A 17,302-nucleotide genomic window follows, 5' to 3' on the forward strand; every position below is an offset into this window, starting at 1 on the left:
CTGTATACAGTAATCCCTCGCTATATCGCGCTTCGACTTTCGCAGCTTCACTCTATCGCGGATTTTATATGTAAGCATATCTAAATATATAACACGGATTTTTCAGTGCTTCGCGGGTTCTGCGGACAATGGGTCTTTTTACTTCCTGTACATGCTTCCTCAGTTGGTTTCCCTAGTTGATTTCATACAAGGGACGCTATTGGAGGATGGCTGAGAAGCTAACCAATCAGAGCACGCAGTTAAGTTCATATGTGCTGAATGGCTCAGCGACGGAGCGCCAAATTCGATTCCGCTGCGTTAACCAGGAAGTCTCGTCTCGCTCATTCAGCATCAACGTGCTTTGCTGTGTAAAGAGTTAACTTTTGTGCTCTTTTGTGTTTATCTTTGTGCATAGTCAAGCCATTCATTATGGCTCCAAAACGATCTGCTCCTGCTACTGCTTCAGGGGCTGTGCCCAAGTGCCAATGGAAGATGTTAACGATTGCTGAAAAGGTAATTAAAAGTTTTGGATATGTTGAAGGAATGGAAAAGCTACACCGCTGTAGGACACCATTACGGCATCAATGGGGCTACGATTCTATTTATTTAAAAAAGTAGGAAAGGAATATAAGATCTACTGCTGCAGTGTCCTTTTGACCAGGGTGCAAAACGAGTTGTAAGTGGATGTAATAAGGCAGTAGTCTGGATGGAATCTGCTTTAGGGATTTGGATTGAAGACTGCCAGAAGAAGAACAACAGTGGTGCTACACAGTTGCCTAAAGAGGCTCCTTTAGAAGAGCTGTAATGCTCTCCTTTGTTGTGCAGTAAAACTAAACTCATCATTATCGGACAAGTCATCGTGTCATTGTTGGTGAGTAACCATAATTAATTTTCCACTTACAGTACTTAGTACATGTATGTACGTTTAGTGTCACTGTACACACATTTACTGTATACAATTTTTCTTGCATTGTACGTATTTATTGCTGGTGGCCTGTCTATCGTAATGGCTGAAACATAACATGTAACATCTGTGATATCGGAGACACTCGATATCTTTAAAATAATATTTAGGTTTTACTGTATATAAACAGTGTGTTTACATATATAATTTCAATGAATCTTACCTAATATCTAAGAGAATACAAAGGGTTTATGCTGTATAACTGCAGGGAATATTTATAAACAGTGTGGGAGAGTTTATAAGGGCTTAAAATATATAAAAATAAGCAGTATGTGTGGAGACAACCAGGCACTGCTCATCACTTGTCCAATACAGTCCCCACAGTGAAGCATGGCGGTGGCAGCATCTTGCTGTGGGGGTGTTTTTCAGCTGCAGGGACAGGACGACTGGTTGCAATCGAGGGGAAGATGAATGCGGCCAAGTACAGGGATATCCTGGACAAAATCCTTCTCCAGAGTGCTAAGGACCTCAGACTGGGCCGAAGGTTTACCTTCCAACAAGACAATGACCCTAAGCACACAGCTAAAATAATGAAGGACTGTTCTTGAATGGCCCAGCCAGATCCCTGACTTAAACCCAACTGAGCATCTCTGGAGAAACCTAAAAATGGCTGTTCACTAATGTTTACCATCCAACCTGACAGAACTGGAGAGGATCTGCAAGGAGGAATGGCAGAGGATCCCCTAATCCAGGTGTGAAAAACTTGTTGCATCTTTCCCAAGAAGACTCATGGCTGTATTAGCTCAAAAGGGTGCTTCTACTAAATACTGAGCAAAGGGTCTGAATACTTAGGACAATGTGATATTTCAGTTTTTCTTTTTTAATAAATCTGCAACAATTTCAAAAATTCTTTTTTTGTCTGTCAATATGGGGTGCTGTGTGTACATTAATGAGGGAAAAAATTAATTTAAATGATTTTAGCAAATGGCTGCAATATAACAAAGAGTGAAAAATTGAAGGGGGTCTGAATGCTTTCCGTACCCACTGTATATATATATATATATATATACATACACACACATATACGTATATTCTGTGTTCTGATAGTGTACTCCAAACACAGAATAAAGCTATGAAAAGCAGAGAACAAATGATGATGATAATTATAAATGGTTGGAAAACCCAAAAAAGATCAAAAAGTAAAATTTCTAATTTTTGAACAAATTGAATCACATACAGTACTAGGGGTAAACAAATTGAACTCAATAAAGTAAGCTTAATAAATATGAATAATTTTGTAAGTGTGTTGCCCATGAAGCTTAAGCACTTGATTGATGTTCCAGAGGTTGGGGTATCCTGACTGTGAAGAAATGGCACACGATTAAGGGGTTTGAGGGATTGGAGATCTCCGTGAAGCAAGGGTTGCTGGCGTGCTGCTAAGCAATAAAACATAGTTGACTAGATTCATCCCTTGATAACTGCACTGCAGTTCAAAAACACTCATTACACAGTTTAAAATTGCTGTACTACTGTAAGGACCTCCAGGAGGTGAGATGGGCTGAGTGTAAGCAGCACTCCCCCTTGTAGTCCCTGGCAAAAATGTCAATCAGACCTCAAAAATCTGTGATGTTTCATGATCAGTGCTTGCACAGAAATTAATACTGGACCTTGCCCTTCTCTACAGATTATTGCAAGGTCCAATTTCTCTTAAAAAAGTTATTCACCTAATGAATGCTCCACCCACAACAAGGAACCAACAAGAATGTGCATTTTTGTGGCTCATTCACAGGTGACAATTGCACAGGCAATGCTTGATTCTTTTCATATCATAGAACAGGAGCACTCCTTAATAAATGATGTACAATTGACAGCATACTGCAAGATCCATTATAAAGCTGGACAACGCATCTCACTTAATTTTGTTGAATCGTGACACAACATTCCTCTTTGTTGCTCCCCCTGAAATGCCATCTCACTCCACAGGTTGGGAACACTTAGTCTAGACAATGAGAAGGTTGCATCAAGTTAAGCAACTAAATGTTTTCCAGAATGTCTCCTTCCTTGTATTTCTTGTATAATTAACATTCCTTCTACCAAGAGCATGTAAGCATCCTTCTCAGCCTTCAATTTAACTCAAGATAAATGAGCATTTTGTTATATTAATGTAAAGATTTATTAGCCGAAGAAAACAAAATCATTGCAAATAAAATTCCTAAATAAAACAGAAACACTGACTATGTATAAATTGAATAAAACAATAAGAAACATTTCAGAAAATGGCCCAAACACATGTAAGATTATATATATTGTTTCAAAACATTGAATGATTTGTTCCTACCTGTACAGAAAGCCTGCTGTTCTGTGACTTATATTGAGACCACAAGGTTTCAACTTTATCTCTCAATGTATTCCACAAGAGTTTTAAGTGAGGTCCAAAATTGGATCCATCTGTATCGTCAAATTCAACAGGATCAAATGATTTAGCCATGCTGGAAAAATTCTGAGATTTTAATATCTGTGGTAAATACAAAATAAAAACATAATGATTCATTTAGTCATTACTTTCTTTTTTAATGTCTGTAATACTATTCTAAGTCAAATCTTGAGTTTTTGGCTCATTGTTAATTTTATTGTACTGTGACCTAAGTTGTAAAATCAATTTAAATCTGCGATAAACTGTAAACAACTTTCCTCTGTCACTTCATAAATGTCAAAGTATTTAAAAAATCAGTAACACTTAGCTTTACCATTTCAGAACGGGACTGGTACCACTAAAAACATTAGAAAGTTATGTTTTTTCAATAAAAATAAATAAAATGCAGCTATATTACAGTGATCACATTCTATGTAGTGTTTTTTTTTCCTTTGGGCCAAAAGAGAAAACCTTTTTTGGTTTTTCCACAATTTATACATATTGATAAGAGGAGAGAGAGAGGTTAGGAGCACACGCTAATAAAGTGCATTGCTGCACCCACAACATGACAAACCAACTCAGAATCCCAGATTACGACCCAAGTGCAGCCATGACAATGGGTGTCACCTTAGCACCACACTACTTCAGATGGAATCGAACAGTGTGAGGTTTTTTACGGTGGCTGGACTGCCAATTCTGCCACCAACCCCCAGGTTTTTTCCCGCAGGTTGGAGGGCCTACATGCAGGGCTGGATGCAGATTAACATCATACCCAGGACGGAGCAATAGCAGGTTAAGAGCTTTGCTCAAGGGCCCAATGAAGTTGAGTCACTTTTGGTGTTTATGGGATTCGAACCGGCAACCAATTGCCAGGTCAAATCACTAGCATCAGAGTCACAACTCCACCCCAATAACATAATGTAATATTGACAATATTACAGTTAAATCTGTTAGATATGTATTATAGTTTAGTTAACTACCTATACTTGCAGGGAAAATTTGCAGAAATTTGCAAACAGCACAGAGGCAAAGCTGTTAGCACTGCTCTCTCATGAATCCAGCATATTGGGTTATAATCCTGTGCCTGGTCATTATCTACAGGCAGTCTCCAAGCTCACTTCTTGTCCGTATGAATGTTTCAGTGTTACTCTCATGTCCCCAAAGACATTAGTATTAGGTTTTTATGAACTGAAACTAGTGACAGTCTGGTGCCATGTTAAGTGGCTGGCTTCTGCCTTGTTTCCAGTGCTACTAGGAAAGGCACTTGTCCCCTAAGACCCTGCATTATATTAAGTGGTTCTAAAAATGGTAAAAGATTTGACAATAAGAATGAGGAGGTAGTATAGCTACTAGAATATCTTCATTTTATTTTTTTTTAGAAACAATTCAGAACATTAGCTGGAAAATATACTTCACATATAATATTTTTCTTATCATCAGGATAAATGACCATTCTCATATGCTCTCAGCATTTTCATAAATGGGAGTAAATATATAATATAAAAGAATCTGCTGTGTTTTCCTCATGACAGATAACTCAGTATATTCTGAAAGCTTTTATGAAAAGTCTCCCAGCAGCAAATATATAGCCTCGAATCAATGTAGAGCACAGTATTTCCTAAACAAGTCTTTTACCACTGTAATTTTTTTACATTGTCTAACAATCAAATAATGCCAAAGGATAAAAAGAAGCTTTGTCTCAGCTTGAGAGGCCTATTTGCTCCTTAGTTGAGAATTGATTTATCTATTTTTCCTTTTTCCTTTTATTTCAGATCCATATAGGAATGCCTCTGGGATGGACATCATGCATCACCTTTTCTTTAAAATTCACACAAAACATAACTGCCTAATAATATGTTAAATTGAACGTCACTTTGATACTATATAACCTACAGGCCTAGCAATGGCAGAAGCATATATAGTCTGGTCTGGTTTCATGCACATGTGTAAAGTATTGCATGTATTTTAATCAGAGTGATTGAATTTAGGTATTTCCTTATAATAAAAGCCACCTAAAAATAAAATTTTATTAGCAAGTAAAAAGCAGTGGAAATTCTATAATGGAGTAAATACAACCCCAATTTCAAAATGTTGGGAGGCTGCATAAAATGTAAATAAAAACAGAATGCAATGATTTCCAAATTTCATAAATCCATATTTTATTCAGAAAAGAACACAGAAAACATATCAAATGTTTAAACTGAGAAAGTGTACGGTTTTAAGAAAAGAAGAAAGACATTTTGAATTTGATGGCAGCAACACGTCTCAAAAAAGTTGGGGCAGTGCCATGTTTACCACTGCATAGCATCCCCTCTTCTTTTACCAACAGTCCGTAAATGTCTGGGAACTGAGAAGACCAGTTGCTGGACTTTTGGGAGAGGAATGTTGTACCATTCTTATCTGATATATAAATCCAGCTGCTTGACAGTCCTGAGTCTTTATTTTTGTATTTTGTATTTCATGATGCACCAAATGTTTTCAATTTCAACAGTAGGAAGGCTAGTTCAGCACCCAGACTATTCTATAATGAAGCCATGCTGTTGTAATAGATGCAGTATGTGGTTTAGCATTGTCTTGCTGAAATATGCAAGGCCTTCCCTGAAACAGACGTCATCAGGATGGAATATACATTCTTCTAAAACCTTTTTATACCTTTCACCATTGATGGTGCCTTTCCACATATGCAAGCTGTCAAATCCATAGGCACTAATGTACCCCCATGGCATCAGAGATGCAGGGTTTTGAAATGACCACTGATAACATGCCGGATGGTCCCTCTCCTCTGTAGTCCAGAGGATGCAGCATCCATGTTTTCTAACAAGAATTTCAAATTTTGATTCATCTGCCCACAAATGAGCTTTGACCCAGAGAAGACGGTCGCATTTCTGGATTATGTTCACATATGGCTTCTTCTTTTCATGATAGAGCTTTAACCAGAATTTGTGGATGGCACGGCAAACTGAGCTCATAGACAATGATTTCTGGAAATATTCCTGAGCCCAGGCAGTGATTTCCATGACAATATCAGGCCTGTTTTTAATGCAGAGCCACCTGAGGGCCTGAAGATCACGGGCAACCAATACTGATTTTTGGCCTTGTCCCTTGCACACAGAGATTTCTCCAGAGTCATAGAATCTTTTAATGATATTATGTGCTGTAGATGATGAGATATTCAAAGTCTTTACAATTTTACATTGAGGAACATTACTCTGAAATTGTTCCACCATTGAGTTTGTTGAAGATTGGTGAACCTCTGCCTCTCTAAGATGCTCTTTTTATACCCAATAATGTTACTGACCTGTGGCCAATTCACCTAAATAGCTGCAAAATGTTCCTTCAGCCGTTTCTTTTTAGTACCACTACTTTTCCAGCCTTTTGTTACCCCAGTGCCAACTTTAATGGAATTGAGGTTGTAGTTCTAATATAAGGAGTATTGTTTATTAATTATAATAATTATAATGCATTAAAATAATTATTAAAAGTAATAATAATAGCTAGCTGCATTTCTTGTAATAGAATTAATTTAAAAATATTTGATATCTCTTGTCTTCTGTAATGTTAGCATTGCTTCTATGCCTTTTTTCGGTATCATCATGTATCTCAGCCTCTCTTGCCCAGAGCGCCCCCTCTCAAGTGCATTCCCATGTTGACTGCTTCTCATTCTTTATCATTTTGAGGCACTTTGTTTGTCTGCTGTCTGCTTTCTGACCACTGCCAATAGTAGATGCCCCCCATTATCTGCTGTAAAAATATCCTTTGTATTCTTGCAAATAACTCCCATCTTTGAAGTTTACTCTCAGTGTTCCTTCTATGCCTGTCCTCAGTATCCTTGTGTGTCCCAATCTCTCTTGCCTGACACTTCCACTGTGAATTGCATTTGACAGAGCAAACAAAGCAAAACTGACCAATTATACCAAAGTCAAATTGACCACTCATATTGCTTGGAGGGACCAGACACACACATACACTCTCACAGTAGAGGTTTTTTAATGTAGTAGATAATAATGGTAACAGCCAACTGTCATAATTTCAAATTATTCAAAATGTCACTTACAGTATACCATCTTCTTTAATGCCAAAGATGAAAAAAATACAAGAAAGAGAAATGAACAACATAAAATATTATTTTCAGACTCACACAATCCAATTTAGTGTTTCAAGAGACCAGTGCCACTCCTAGCCAAATTGGGCACAAGTTAGGAATGAGCCACACTCACACTTGCAGTCACAAAGGGCCAGTTAAGAGTTGCCAAGTAACAACATCAACAGGCCTTTGTGACTGAGGGAAAATATCTGGAGGTAACCTCACACAGACATGGGGAAATGTTAAAACTCCACATGGACAACTAGGCACTGAATTTGAACCTAGGATGCTGGACCCGTGAGGCAGAAGAGAATGTGAAATTTTGCCACAATCCAAGAAAAATTAATATTTTAAATAGTTGATTTTCATTATTAATAATATTATAAAATGAAAACAGACCATCGAAGCATACCAACACAACACCAGATAGTACGAGAACAGCTCGGAGAGATGGTAGGAATTGCTTTGCAATGTCAGTTTTCCTTTGCTACTTTGTATAGTTCCTGCAATTATTACTGCCTTTTAAATCCATGTAAATAAACAGAACAGATTTGGGTGTGTCACGATGCCCAGGGTTTAAAGAGCAGACTTATTACAGTGGTGTGTCAACCGTACTTCATATAATAAATGTTTTTTTTTCATTGGGTCATAGAATAGTTAATATAAAATGAGATTAATCATATTTTATTGTTTATAATTTTTGTTTTTTTCCTTCGCAGGCACTGAGACAAAAGTAAAATAATGTTGCCTTGAAAATTAAAAAAAAAGGGATAATTTTTCCAAGACTTCAATTAAAAAGACTTGCTATGTATAGAGTGAAAAATAGACACATACAGATTCTGTTACAGTAAGCAGAATTGAAGGAATAGTACAAAGAGCCTAATTGATTATTATTTGAGACATGGAAATGTATGTAAATTGAAAAGGGAATGATATCTCTGTTTTGTTGCAGCTGAGAGACGATGCAATGCATTAATCTTCACTTACAAAACAAAGTGTTCACAATCATTTTTAATAAATACACTTGAGGTTGACATCTTACCTTTTGTTTAGGCATTACAGGTATGTCATTCACATTGACCTTATTCATGTTCTCAGCTTCAAATTCTTCTTGGATGAGATCTTGTTGAGTAGTCTCACTTTGTAATTCTTTTCTACCAACTTTGAGTTTAAAAGAGACGCCCATGGAAACCAGAGTTTGTAGTTTTTCATCTGCAGAAGTAAGCAGTAACTGAAACAATTAAAGATACACATCACAGAGCCAAGATTTATCTTGTTTTTACTGTTGTAATTTAGAAAACTCTGTGTACCTCTATTAATTTTTCATGGCATTTTATATATATATATATATATACTTAGGTATACACACATTGTATATATATATATGTCAGGGATGCCAGGGTCAACGACCCGGCCGGGATGCCGTGAACGACCGGATGTGGGTCTGCGCCTACCCTGGATCACGTGGGGGCCGCCGCCCTGGTTGCTTTAGGGGCCACGGGTTAAGGGCATGGAAGCCCCACCCTGCAGGGGCCCGTGGTCACCGCCAGGAGGCGCCTCAATGCCTTGAGGACCTGTTACCTCAGCACTTCCGCCACACCCGGAAGTGCTGGGGGGAAGACTTAAAAGGACACCCGGTGAGCTGCCGGGAGAACAGCCGGCACTTCCGCCACGCTGGGACGTGGCCAACGGGGAGTGTCGGAAACACATGGAGGCTCATCTGGGACATGGATAAAAGTGGCCATCTCCCTTCATTCAAGGCTGGAGTCGGGTGGAAGAAGGACGAGGAATGAGAGGAGTGTGGAGGCGGCCCGGAGAAGAAGGCATTAAGTGGCCAGGACTGTGTGTTGGGGTTGGTATTGTGCACGTACTGAGTCTGAGTGACAAATAATTTGTAAATATGGTTGTAAATAAAGGTGTGGTGGTGGAAAACAACATGTCTGTCTGTCTGTGTCCGGGCCGGCTCCACAATATATATATATATATATATATATATATATAATGCCATGAAAAATTGAGGTACACACACAGTATATATATATATAAATAAATAAATTCTTGTTTAACACATTATTTCCACCAGTTACAATGGTTTAAAAGTTAACAACTCCTCAAGGAGCAGGTCAGCAAGTCATCTGTAGAGTAACAGGAAGCACTGACAATCACCCAACTGGGGAGTTAAACTCCTAACTAGGAAGAAGAAAGTTGTTATAGTGGATTGCTGTTTTATGGGTGGCTGAATACAGGTTAACATAAGCAACAGGGAGTCTTGTATATCATGCTGACAGAATGGAAGACAATTCCCTTTCAGGGTGTTTGAACAACTGTTGAGTAGGCCAGTTTGGGTCTACATGCCATTATATGCATTGCAACAAATAACATGGACTAGAGTAATTAAAGGAAAGCTGTCAGTACAAGAACAGATTGAATGGCTACAAGAAGCAATCAACAATGTAGTGTTCTTTGTGTTGCTACCAGCTTTGTTCATGTGCTGGTAAGACTTTAGAGATCAAGAAAGATGAACACAGATTTACAGGACCTTGGCTGTGATCTGTACCACACAGATACATTATATTTAAAGTAGAGGTTACTTCAAACACCAAGAAAGGAGACTGGACAAGGAGTAATATAATCTGTGAAAAGAATAAACAAAACGATTCTGAGAAACTGTAAACCAAATGCAGATGAAAAAAATGACTTACTGGGAAGAAAGTCTAAAGGGAAAACAGGACAAAGAAATAGTAATAGTCTGAAAGTGGATTGCTTTAAAGAAGTAACTGTTCAGAATAAAAGCCCAAGTTCTAGAATATTCCAACAGTGCATTTTAGTGCAAGTACAAAAAAACTATTACTTCCAAGATATGAGGATGTCTATTACATAACTATGCATTATTTATAAAAGAAGGATTTCCTATGAGACAGTGGTTAGTATTGTTCCCTCAAGAAACCAGTACCCTGAGTTTGAATCCTGCTCTGGCTCATATAAATTAACTGTGCTGGGTGGTGTGAGTGAGTGGCTCCAGCAGTGGATTGATGTACTGTCCAGCATAGGTTCCTTTCTACTAAATAACAGAACAATACAATCCTGACATTGAATTGGATCAGGATAGTTTATGTTGTTATAATTAATTAAGGGTGCCACCTTGATTAGCCCTATGGCCTCACAATTACAGACCCCTGGGTTTGAATCCTGTAGGACAGAGGTTTTCAAACTGGGGACCACAGCAGTCCTGTTGAGGTTGACATTCTAAAAAAAAGAATGAAATCAATTGTTTAAGATTGTCTATAAATGATCTCATGTATTTTTAAAATAATTATAACTAAAAATGTTCTTCAATTACTGCTTTAAAGTTGTCCCATATTAATGTAATTATTGAATGGAGCTTTGGGTTTGCACAGCGACTGAACCTGTGCCTCCATGCTCTGCTTCACTTCAATTCCATGACTCTGCTCTGTCTCACAATGTTCCTGCTGCAAGACTTCACTCACATCTCACTCACCCCATCTCATTCTCCTCTTCCTTGCCCACCACCCATGCCAATTCAAAGACTCCTTCTGCTTATATGAACTCCGACATAATACCACCTTCTTCCTCCCTATCTCCTATCCTATCTAATTTATTTATGCCAGAATCGAGATTGCCTGGAAAATGTCAAAACCGGGGATCTTTTGCTTAAAAGAGCATCTTAATAGGTGACTGTTCTCTTTCTCCAGACCTCAACTATCCAACATGAAGTTTGTAGCGTGTGCATGTGCATCTGTCAGGTCCAGTCTACCAACATTACAATATTTTAGTTTTAGTAAAAAGTTTAGTGTGCTATAATTTTATAACAGTTGTAGGAATTGTTAAACTAATGTAGAAGAGTGCACAAGGAAGGCCAAAAACAAAAGTTAACAATAATTAATAATAAAATAAACATAACTAACATTTAATTTTATTGTTTGCTAATATTAAGCAACAGTGAAAAGCTTTTGGTTTGGATAGAATTGTTAATGCTCAGGATCATGATTTCTTCCTTAAAAGTTGAACACAGGAACAGGGAGAACCTAGAAACAGAACTATGCAGCCAAGAAGCAGATTCAGCCTTCACATTGACTTTGACTTATTTTGCTCTTTGTTTGACCTGAAGCAGTATATGTCTTGCAAATACTTCTTTTGATCTGAATTCATATGTAACTGTATCATTTTTGTAAATTAGAAATATGGAAATGTCATGCTTTCTACTTTTTACTCCACGTCAAATAATAACAACATTTATTTATATAGCACATTTTCTTACAAACAATGTAGCTCAAAGTGCTTTAGAACTCCAAACTACTATTCTTCATTAAAAAAAAAATTAATTAAAAAAACATTGAGAAAAATTAAAAAATACACAAAAAATAACATGGTGTGGATGTAAAAATGATAATCATTTGTTAAAATTCCAAAATGCAGTATTAGGGATTGGGGTTGAAGAAACATCACCCTTAGTTTTTTCTGACATACAAGAGTTCAGTACTTAACAATTTAAGACCAAGACCTAAGAATTGTAAGAACAAACTGTGGTATTTTATAGCATTCAATTCCTGGATGAGGTATGCTAAGGAAAAGAAGGTAAGAACTCCCGATATCACACAACATCTAATCATATATGTGTCAAGAACAAGTCTACTGTTATCCAAAATCATGCTGTGTGACTACTAGTAACAGTAAGCAGTAAGCAAAAATCCAAGATCCTGCTGTGGGCCTTGGCTTGCAAATATTTGGGAACCCCTGATCTAGGTTAAGCTCAGTCTTCCTGTGCCTATGTTGGTTTTCCTCAGGTACTCAGGACTTTGCTCCAAAACAAAGATGTGCATGCTAGGCACTCTGTCTCTCCATAACTGATGTGAAGAGGACTCTATCCAGAGTCAATTAACGCAAGGCTGCAGGACCTTAAAACATACCTAGTCGTCTGCTCAAAGAATGTGCCAGTCAACTGGCTGGTGTCCTCACAGACATCTTCAACACATCTCTGAGCCAGTCGTGAGTCCCAGCATGCTTCAAGTCGACCACCATCATAACAGTGCCGAAGAAGTCATCAGTGACATACTTGAATGACTACTGACCAGTTGCACTCACGCCAATCATCATGAAGTGCTTTGAAAGGTTGGTCACGTCACACATAAAGACTAATCTCCCTGCCTCCTTTGACCCTCTTCAGTTTTCATACCGCTCAAACAGGTCAACTGAGGATGCCATATGCTCTGCCCTTCACCTCTCCATGACACAACTAGATAAAAAAGACACATATGTCAGGATGCTATTCATAGACTTTAGCTCTGCCTTCAGCACAATCATCCCTCAAAAGCTGGCTGTAAAACTGAGCAGGTTGGGCCTGAACATGACCTTCTGCAATTGGGTCCTGGATTTCCTGACAGAGAGGCCCCAGTCAGTTTGGATGGGCTGCAACATTTCCAGCAACATCACACTGACCACTGGAGCGCCGCAGGGCTGTGTGCTTAGTCCACTGCTCTTCACCCTGCTGACTCACGACTGTATAACCACGCACAACACCAACCACAAGTTTGCAGATAATAAGATGGTGATGGGACTGATAAGCAGGGATGATGAAACAGCATACAGAGATGAGGTGGAACAGCTGTCCACATGGTGTGAAGACAACAATCTATCTCTCAATGTCGACAAGACAAAAGAGATAATAATGGACTTCAGAAAATCACATCCTGCCCACATCCCACTCAGCATCAACGGTTTAGATGTGGAGACTGTTAGGAGTACCAAGTTCCTCTGTGTGCACATAACTGAGGAACTTACGGTGATGCATAACACCTCATCACTAATCAAGAAAGCCCAGCAGAGACTACACTTCCTGAGGTGGCTGAAGCGAGCATGTCTTCCCCCTTCCATCCTTACCATGTTCTACAGAGGCACCCTTGAGAGTGTTCTGACCAGCTGCATCACTGTCTGGTATAGCAACTGCAACATATCCGACCGCAAGCGCCTGCAAAGGATAGTGAAGACAGCAGAGAACATTATTGGGGTGCCTCTCCCTTCACTGCAGGACATATTTTACAAATGCAGTGTCCACAAGGCCTGCAGCATTGTGCAGGACCCCTTACACCCCTCACATGGACTTTTCACACTTTTGTCATCCAAGAGAAGATACTGCAGCTTCAGAGCCAGATCTGCCAGGCTGCAGGATAGTTTTTACCCACAAGCTGTCAGACTCCTTAACACCATGCTGACCCCTGGGATCTTCCACACTGCCTCAACCACCTCTAAAAACCCACTGACACAGAACTTTTATACATGCAAGTCACTTTCCTGCAAAGACTAATGTGCATGTAAAAAAGAACTGAAAATCTCATACTGACCTTTAAGTATTTTGACATTCTTGATATCCTTCTACAGTGAAAAATTCTGACCTGTCATTGTTTACACATGTCTTAAACAACTATTATCATACACTGATAATTTCTCTATTATCTATATCAATGATTTATTTATTTTTTATTTTACATATCTATTGACCATTACATATCATGACTATTTTTATGTATCTAGATGGCAAATACCATACATTTGCATCAGTGTTCATATTGCTTACTACACGTCAGTATTGCTGCTACTTCTTTGTCTTATCTTTGCACAATGTCTTGTCTTGTTTGTGTTTTAATTTTAAATTTTAATTTTAATTGTATTTTTAATTTATTTTCAATTTATTATTTGCACTTCATGTTGTTACACTGTGGACCCTTAGTTTTGCAATTTCGTCTATCTGTATACTTGTATATGGTTGAGATAACAATAAAGTTCACTTTGACTAGGTTAACCGGGCACTCCAGACAGGTCAAGTGTGTCCAAAAGTGTTCCCAGCGATGGATAAATATTCAGTAAAGTAATTCTGTAACCCAGAATTGCTTTAATTTGGGGTTTATAATCAATAGATGGATTAATTACGAATAAGCAATAAATCATGTTGAAGGTTAAAAAAAAATTATTTAAAACTGTAAAACAGTGAGGTAAATAAAAATAGATTAAACCAATCAATTAAAATTTTTTTTTCCTGTTGATAATTTTTTGTAAGGGAACAAAACCCAATGAATAAACGTGCTTATTTTTAACATGAACACTTGTTTTGTAGAATAATGCTCCAAAAACTAAACATTGTTATCTCTTATGAAAATTCAATGCAAAGGAAAAACAAACATCATGCAATTCTCGTGAAAGTATTACAACAAGTAACTGAGAATGGAATTAAATATGGGGTTAAATAACAGATAAGCTCAGAATCCACATATTTAGAATAGTTATTTAGAATAATGTCCACATTCTTAACTTAAAGGAAAAATCCACATGGAAGTGCTAAAAATACTGAAGCAAATAAATAAGAACAGAATTAAGTTAGAGGTTAAATATTAACCACTTTTACTGCAATAATTGCAATAAAATTAAAAATATAGACAGTGTTGAACCTTTACAAAATTCAAAATATTTGAAATCAAAAAACAAATGGCATCAAAAAAATTTAGTTCAGTTAGGGCAATTCAAATCATGTATGTTTTTGAAGATAGAATAATGATTAATAATTTCCAAAAAATGTGTAACCTAAGTAAAACATAACAAAAATATCCACCAGTGCAGCAAAGGTAAGGAAAAAAACAAAACAGACTATAAGTCATTGATTTCAAAGATAAAATGATTAAAAACAAACTGAATTGCCAAAGCCTGTGGTGGGCTAGGCCCTGCCCGGGGTTTGTTTCCTGCCTTGCACCCTGTGTTGGCTGGGAATGGCTCCAGCAGACCCTTGTGACCCTGTAGCTAGGATATGGCGGGTTGGATAATGGATGGATGGATGGATGAATTGCCAAAGCGTATCAAAATGTATCAATGTTCCTAAATAAAAGGAATGAAGATAACTATATGGACTATTTAGAAAATATACATTAAGCCAAAAAAAGGTATAACACTGGAATAAAATGCAAAAGTATATGCTCATGTAAAATGTACTGAAATTGCAAAATTACTAGGTTTTATTACAAATTTTCCCCAGGTGAAGGCACATGCATGACTACATTGATTTCTTGACTACAGCATCAGTTGTAGTAAACGACTTTAAGAAATGACAGATTTACTTACAATATATCCAAATATTCAATAGTCTTATAGAAACTGTCCGAATAACTACAATAAAAAAAAACAGGAATTTCCAGGCTAATTTGTAGATTTGCCTTGAAGGGTTAAATTGTCAACTTAAGGGAACCCTTTTTATTGTAAGTTAAGTCAAAATAGTGTAATTCATGAACAGTTGTAATTTTTCAGAAAGTGTAAAATAACTTGAAAGCAGTATATATATATATATATATATATATATATATATATATATATGACAGCAAATCAAACTCAAGTAGAAGAATAAGCTAATAAAAAATACAAACTTGCAGTAGCTGTAGTAATATAAAAGTGAAAAGTTAAAATAGATAATCATATTATTATTTGTAAAGTTTAAGAGAGACTTAACCAGCAATTATTGAAATAAATAAGACATACAAAAGTAGAAAGACAATGGAACTGTACTTATGCAGTAAATATTTCAAAGCTGTGTTTTCTAAACAATGGGTGATATATTGTACCTAAAAGAGTATTCACCCCTTGGAAGTTTCCAAATTTTTTTTTTATTACACAACATTGAATTTCAGAAGATTTAATTTATTTTTTTAAAACTGATTGATAAAAAAGACTCTTTAATGTCAGAGTGGAAACAAACCAGCAAAGTAGTCTAAATTAGTTAAAAACATAAAGCACAATATAATTGATCGCAACTGGTTTTAGATGTTGCATCATTAGTTAAATGGAGATCACATCTGAATAACAATGTTAAAATACTTTCCAAAGTTCTAGCAAGAAGGACTGAGAAAGTGCTTTCTTCGGTGATATCACAAGACCAAACTGGATTTATTAAAGGCAGACACTTTGCTTCCAATCTTTGACTCAGTGTTTAATGTAATATGTTCTCACATAAAGTCTAACACCCCAGAGTTCTTATTATTTTTGGATGCAGAAAAAGCATTTGACATGGTTGAATGGGACTACCTCATCAACACATAGCACAAATGTGGGTTTGGCCTGAACATATGTGAATGGTTGAAACTACTGTATACCAGTCCAGAAGCTTCAGTTTGTATTAACAACACTATCTCAGACTACTTCAAACTAGAACATAGAGGATGCCCCAGTCACGTTGTAGTGTAGCAGGTCCACAGCTCAAGTCTAAAAGGCCACTTTTTAAATAAATAGTCCCCGCACTTGGGGCTTAGAGAGAGGTGTGGTAATGTGGCCGAAGCGGTTCCCGGGGGATTCGGGATGCGGACGGCCCTCATTTAAGTGCACAGGTGAGGAGTCGTCTGCATCTGCAATTGATGCCGGGAGCTGCTAATTGCCACACCTGATCCGCCTCCCCGTGATAAATAATAGAAGCGCGAGGCAGCTAGGGGGGAAAGAAAAAAAAGAACGGGAGGTTAATGGAGAAGAAGGAAGCAGGACGCAGAAAGCCAGTGAGAGAGAAGCGAGTGAGTGCAGACTCGCGCCGTTCGCAAGCAGCTGGGAGAGGCAAGCCCGAGTGGGCAGTTTGGCCAGCACCCGAAGGCCGATGGTAGTAGTCGCTCCTGCAGAGCACTTGTTTGGAGCAGGAGTGACCGGGAGAAGGTTGGGTCGCTGCAGCAAAGGCAGCGGGAGTCGGGGTCTTGGGAAGTGTAAGCCCCTGCATGAGCGTCCTGGTCGCTGGGGAGCCCAAGTGTCGGTCTGGGTGAGCAGAACCAGAGCCAGGGATCGGAAAGGTCACCAGACCAGTACTGTGAAGAAGGTCAGCTGCGTGTAGGGTGACTGCCCTGGTGCATAGCCTGGATGGGAGAAGCAGGGGAGTCACCAGTAAAAGAAG

The 17,302-nt window shown here is 37.9% G+C and overlaps 1 protein-coding gene across 1 annotated transcript in view; it reads right to left on the reverse strand.

The window, feature by feature from the left end:
- The window catches only part of LOC120525368 (PC3-like endoprotease variant B), a 535,535-nt gene that overhangs the window by 22,922 nt on the left and 495,311 nt on the right, over positions 1 to 17,302 (reverse strand). The window contains exons 13-14 of the mRNA XM_039747601.1: positions 8,423 to 8,592; positions 3,222 to 3,398 (exon numbers count right to left, since the gene is read on the reverse strand). Coding sequence (XP_039603535.1) covers positions 3,222 to 3,398; positions 8,423 to 8,592 — 347 coding nt within the window. The remainder of the gene's footprint in view (positions 1 to 3,221; positions 3,399 to 8,422; positions 8,593 to 17,302) is intronic.

This window comes from Polypterus senegalus, chromosome 3, assembly GCF_016835505.1.
Source record: "Polypterus senegalus isolate Bchr_013 chromosome 3, ASM1683550v1, whole genome shotgun sequence".
Taxonomy (NCBI): Eukaryota; Metazoa; Chordata; class Cladistia; order Polypteriformes; family Polypteridae; genus Polypterus; species Polypterus senegalus.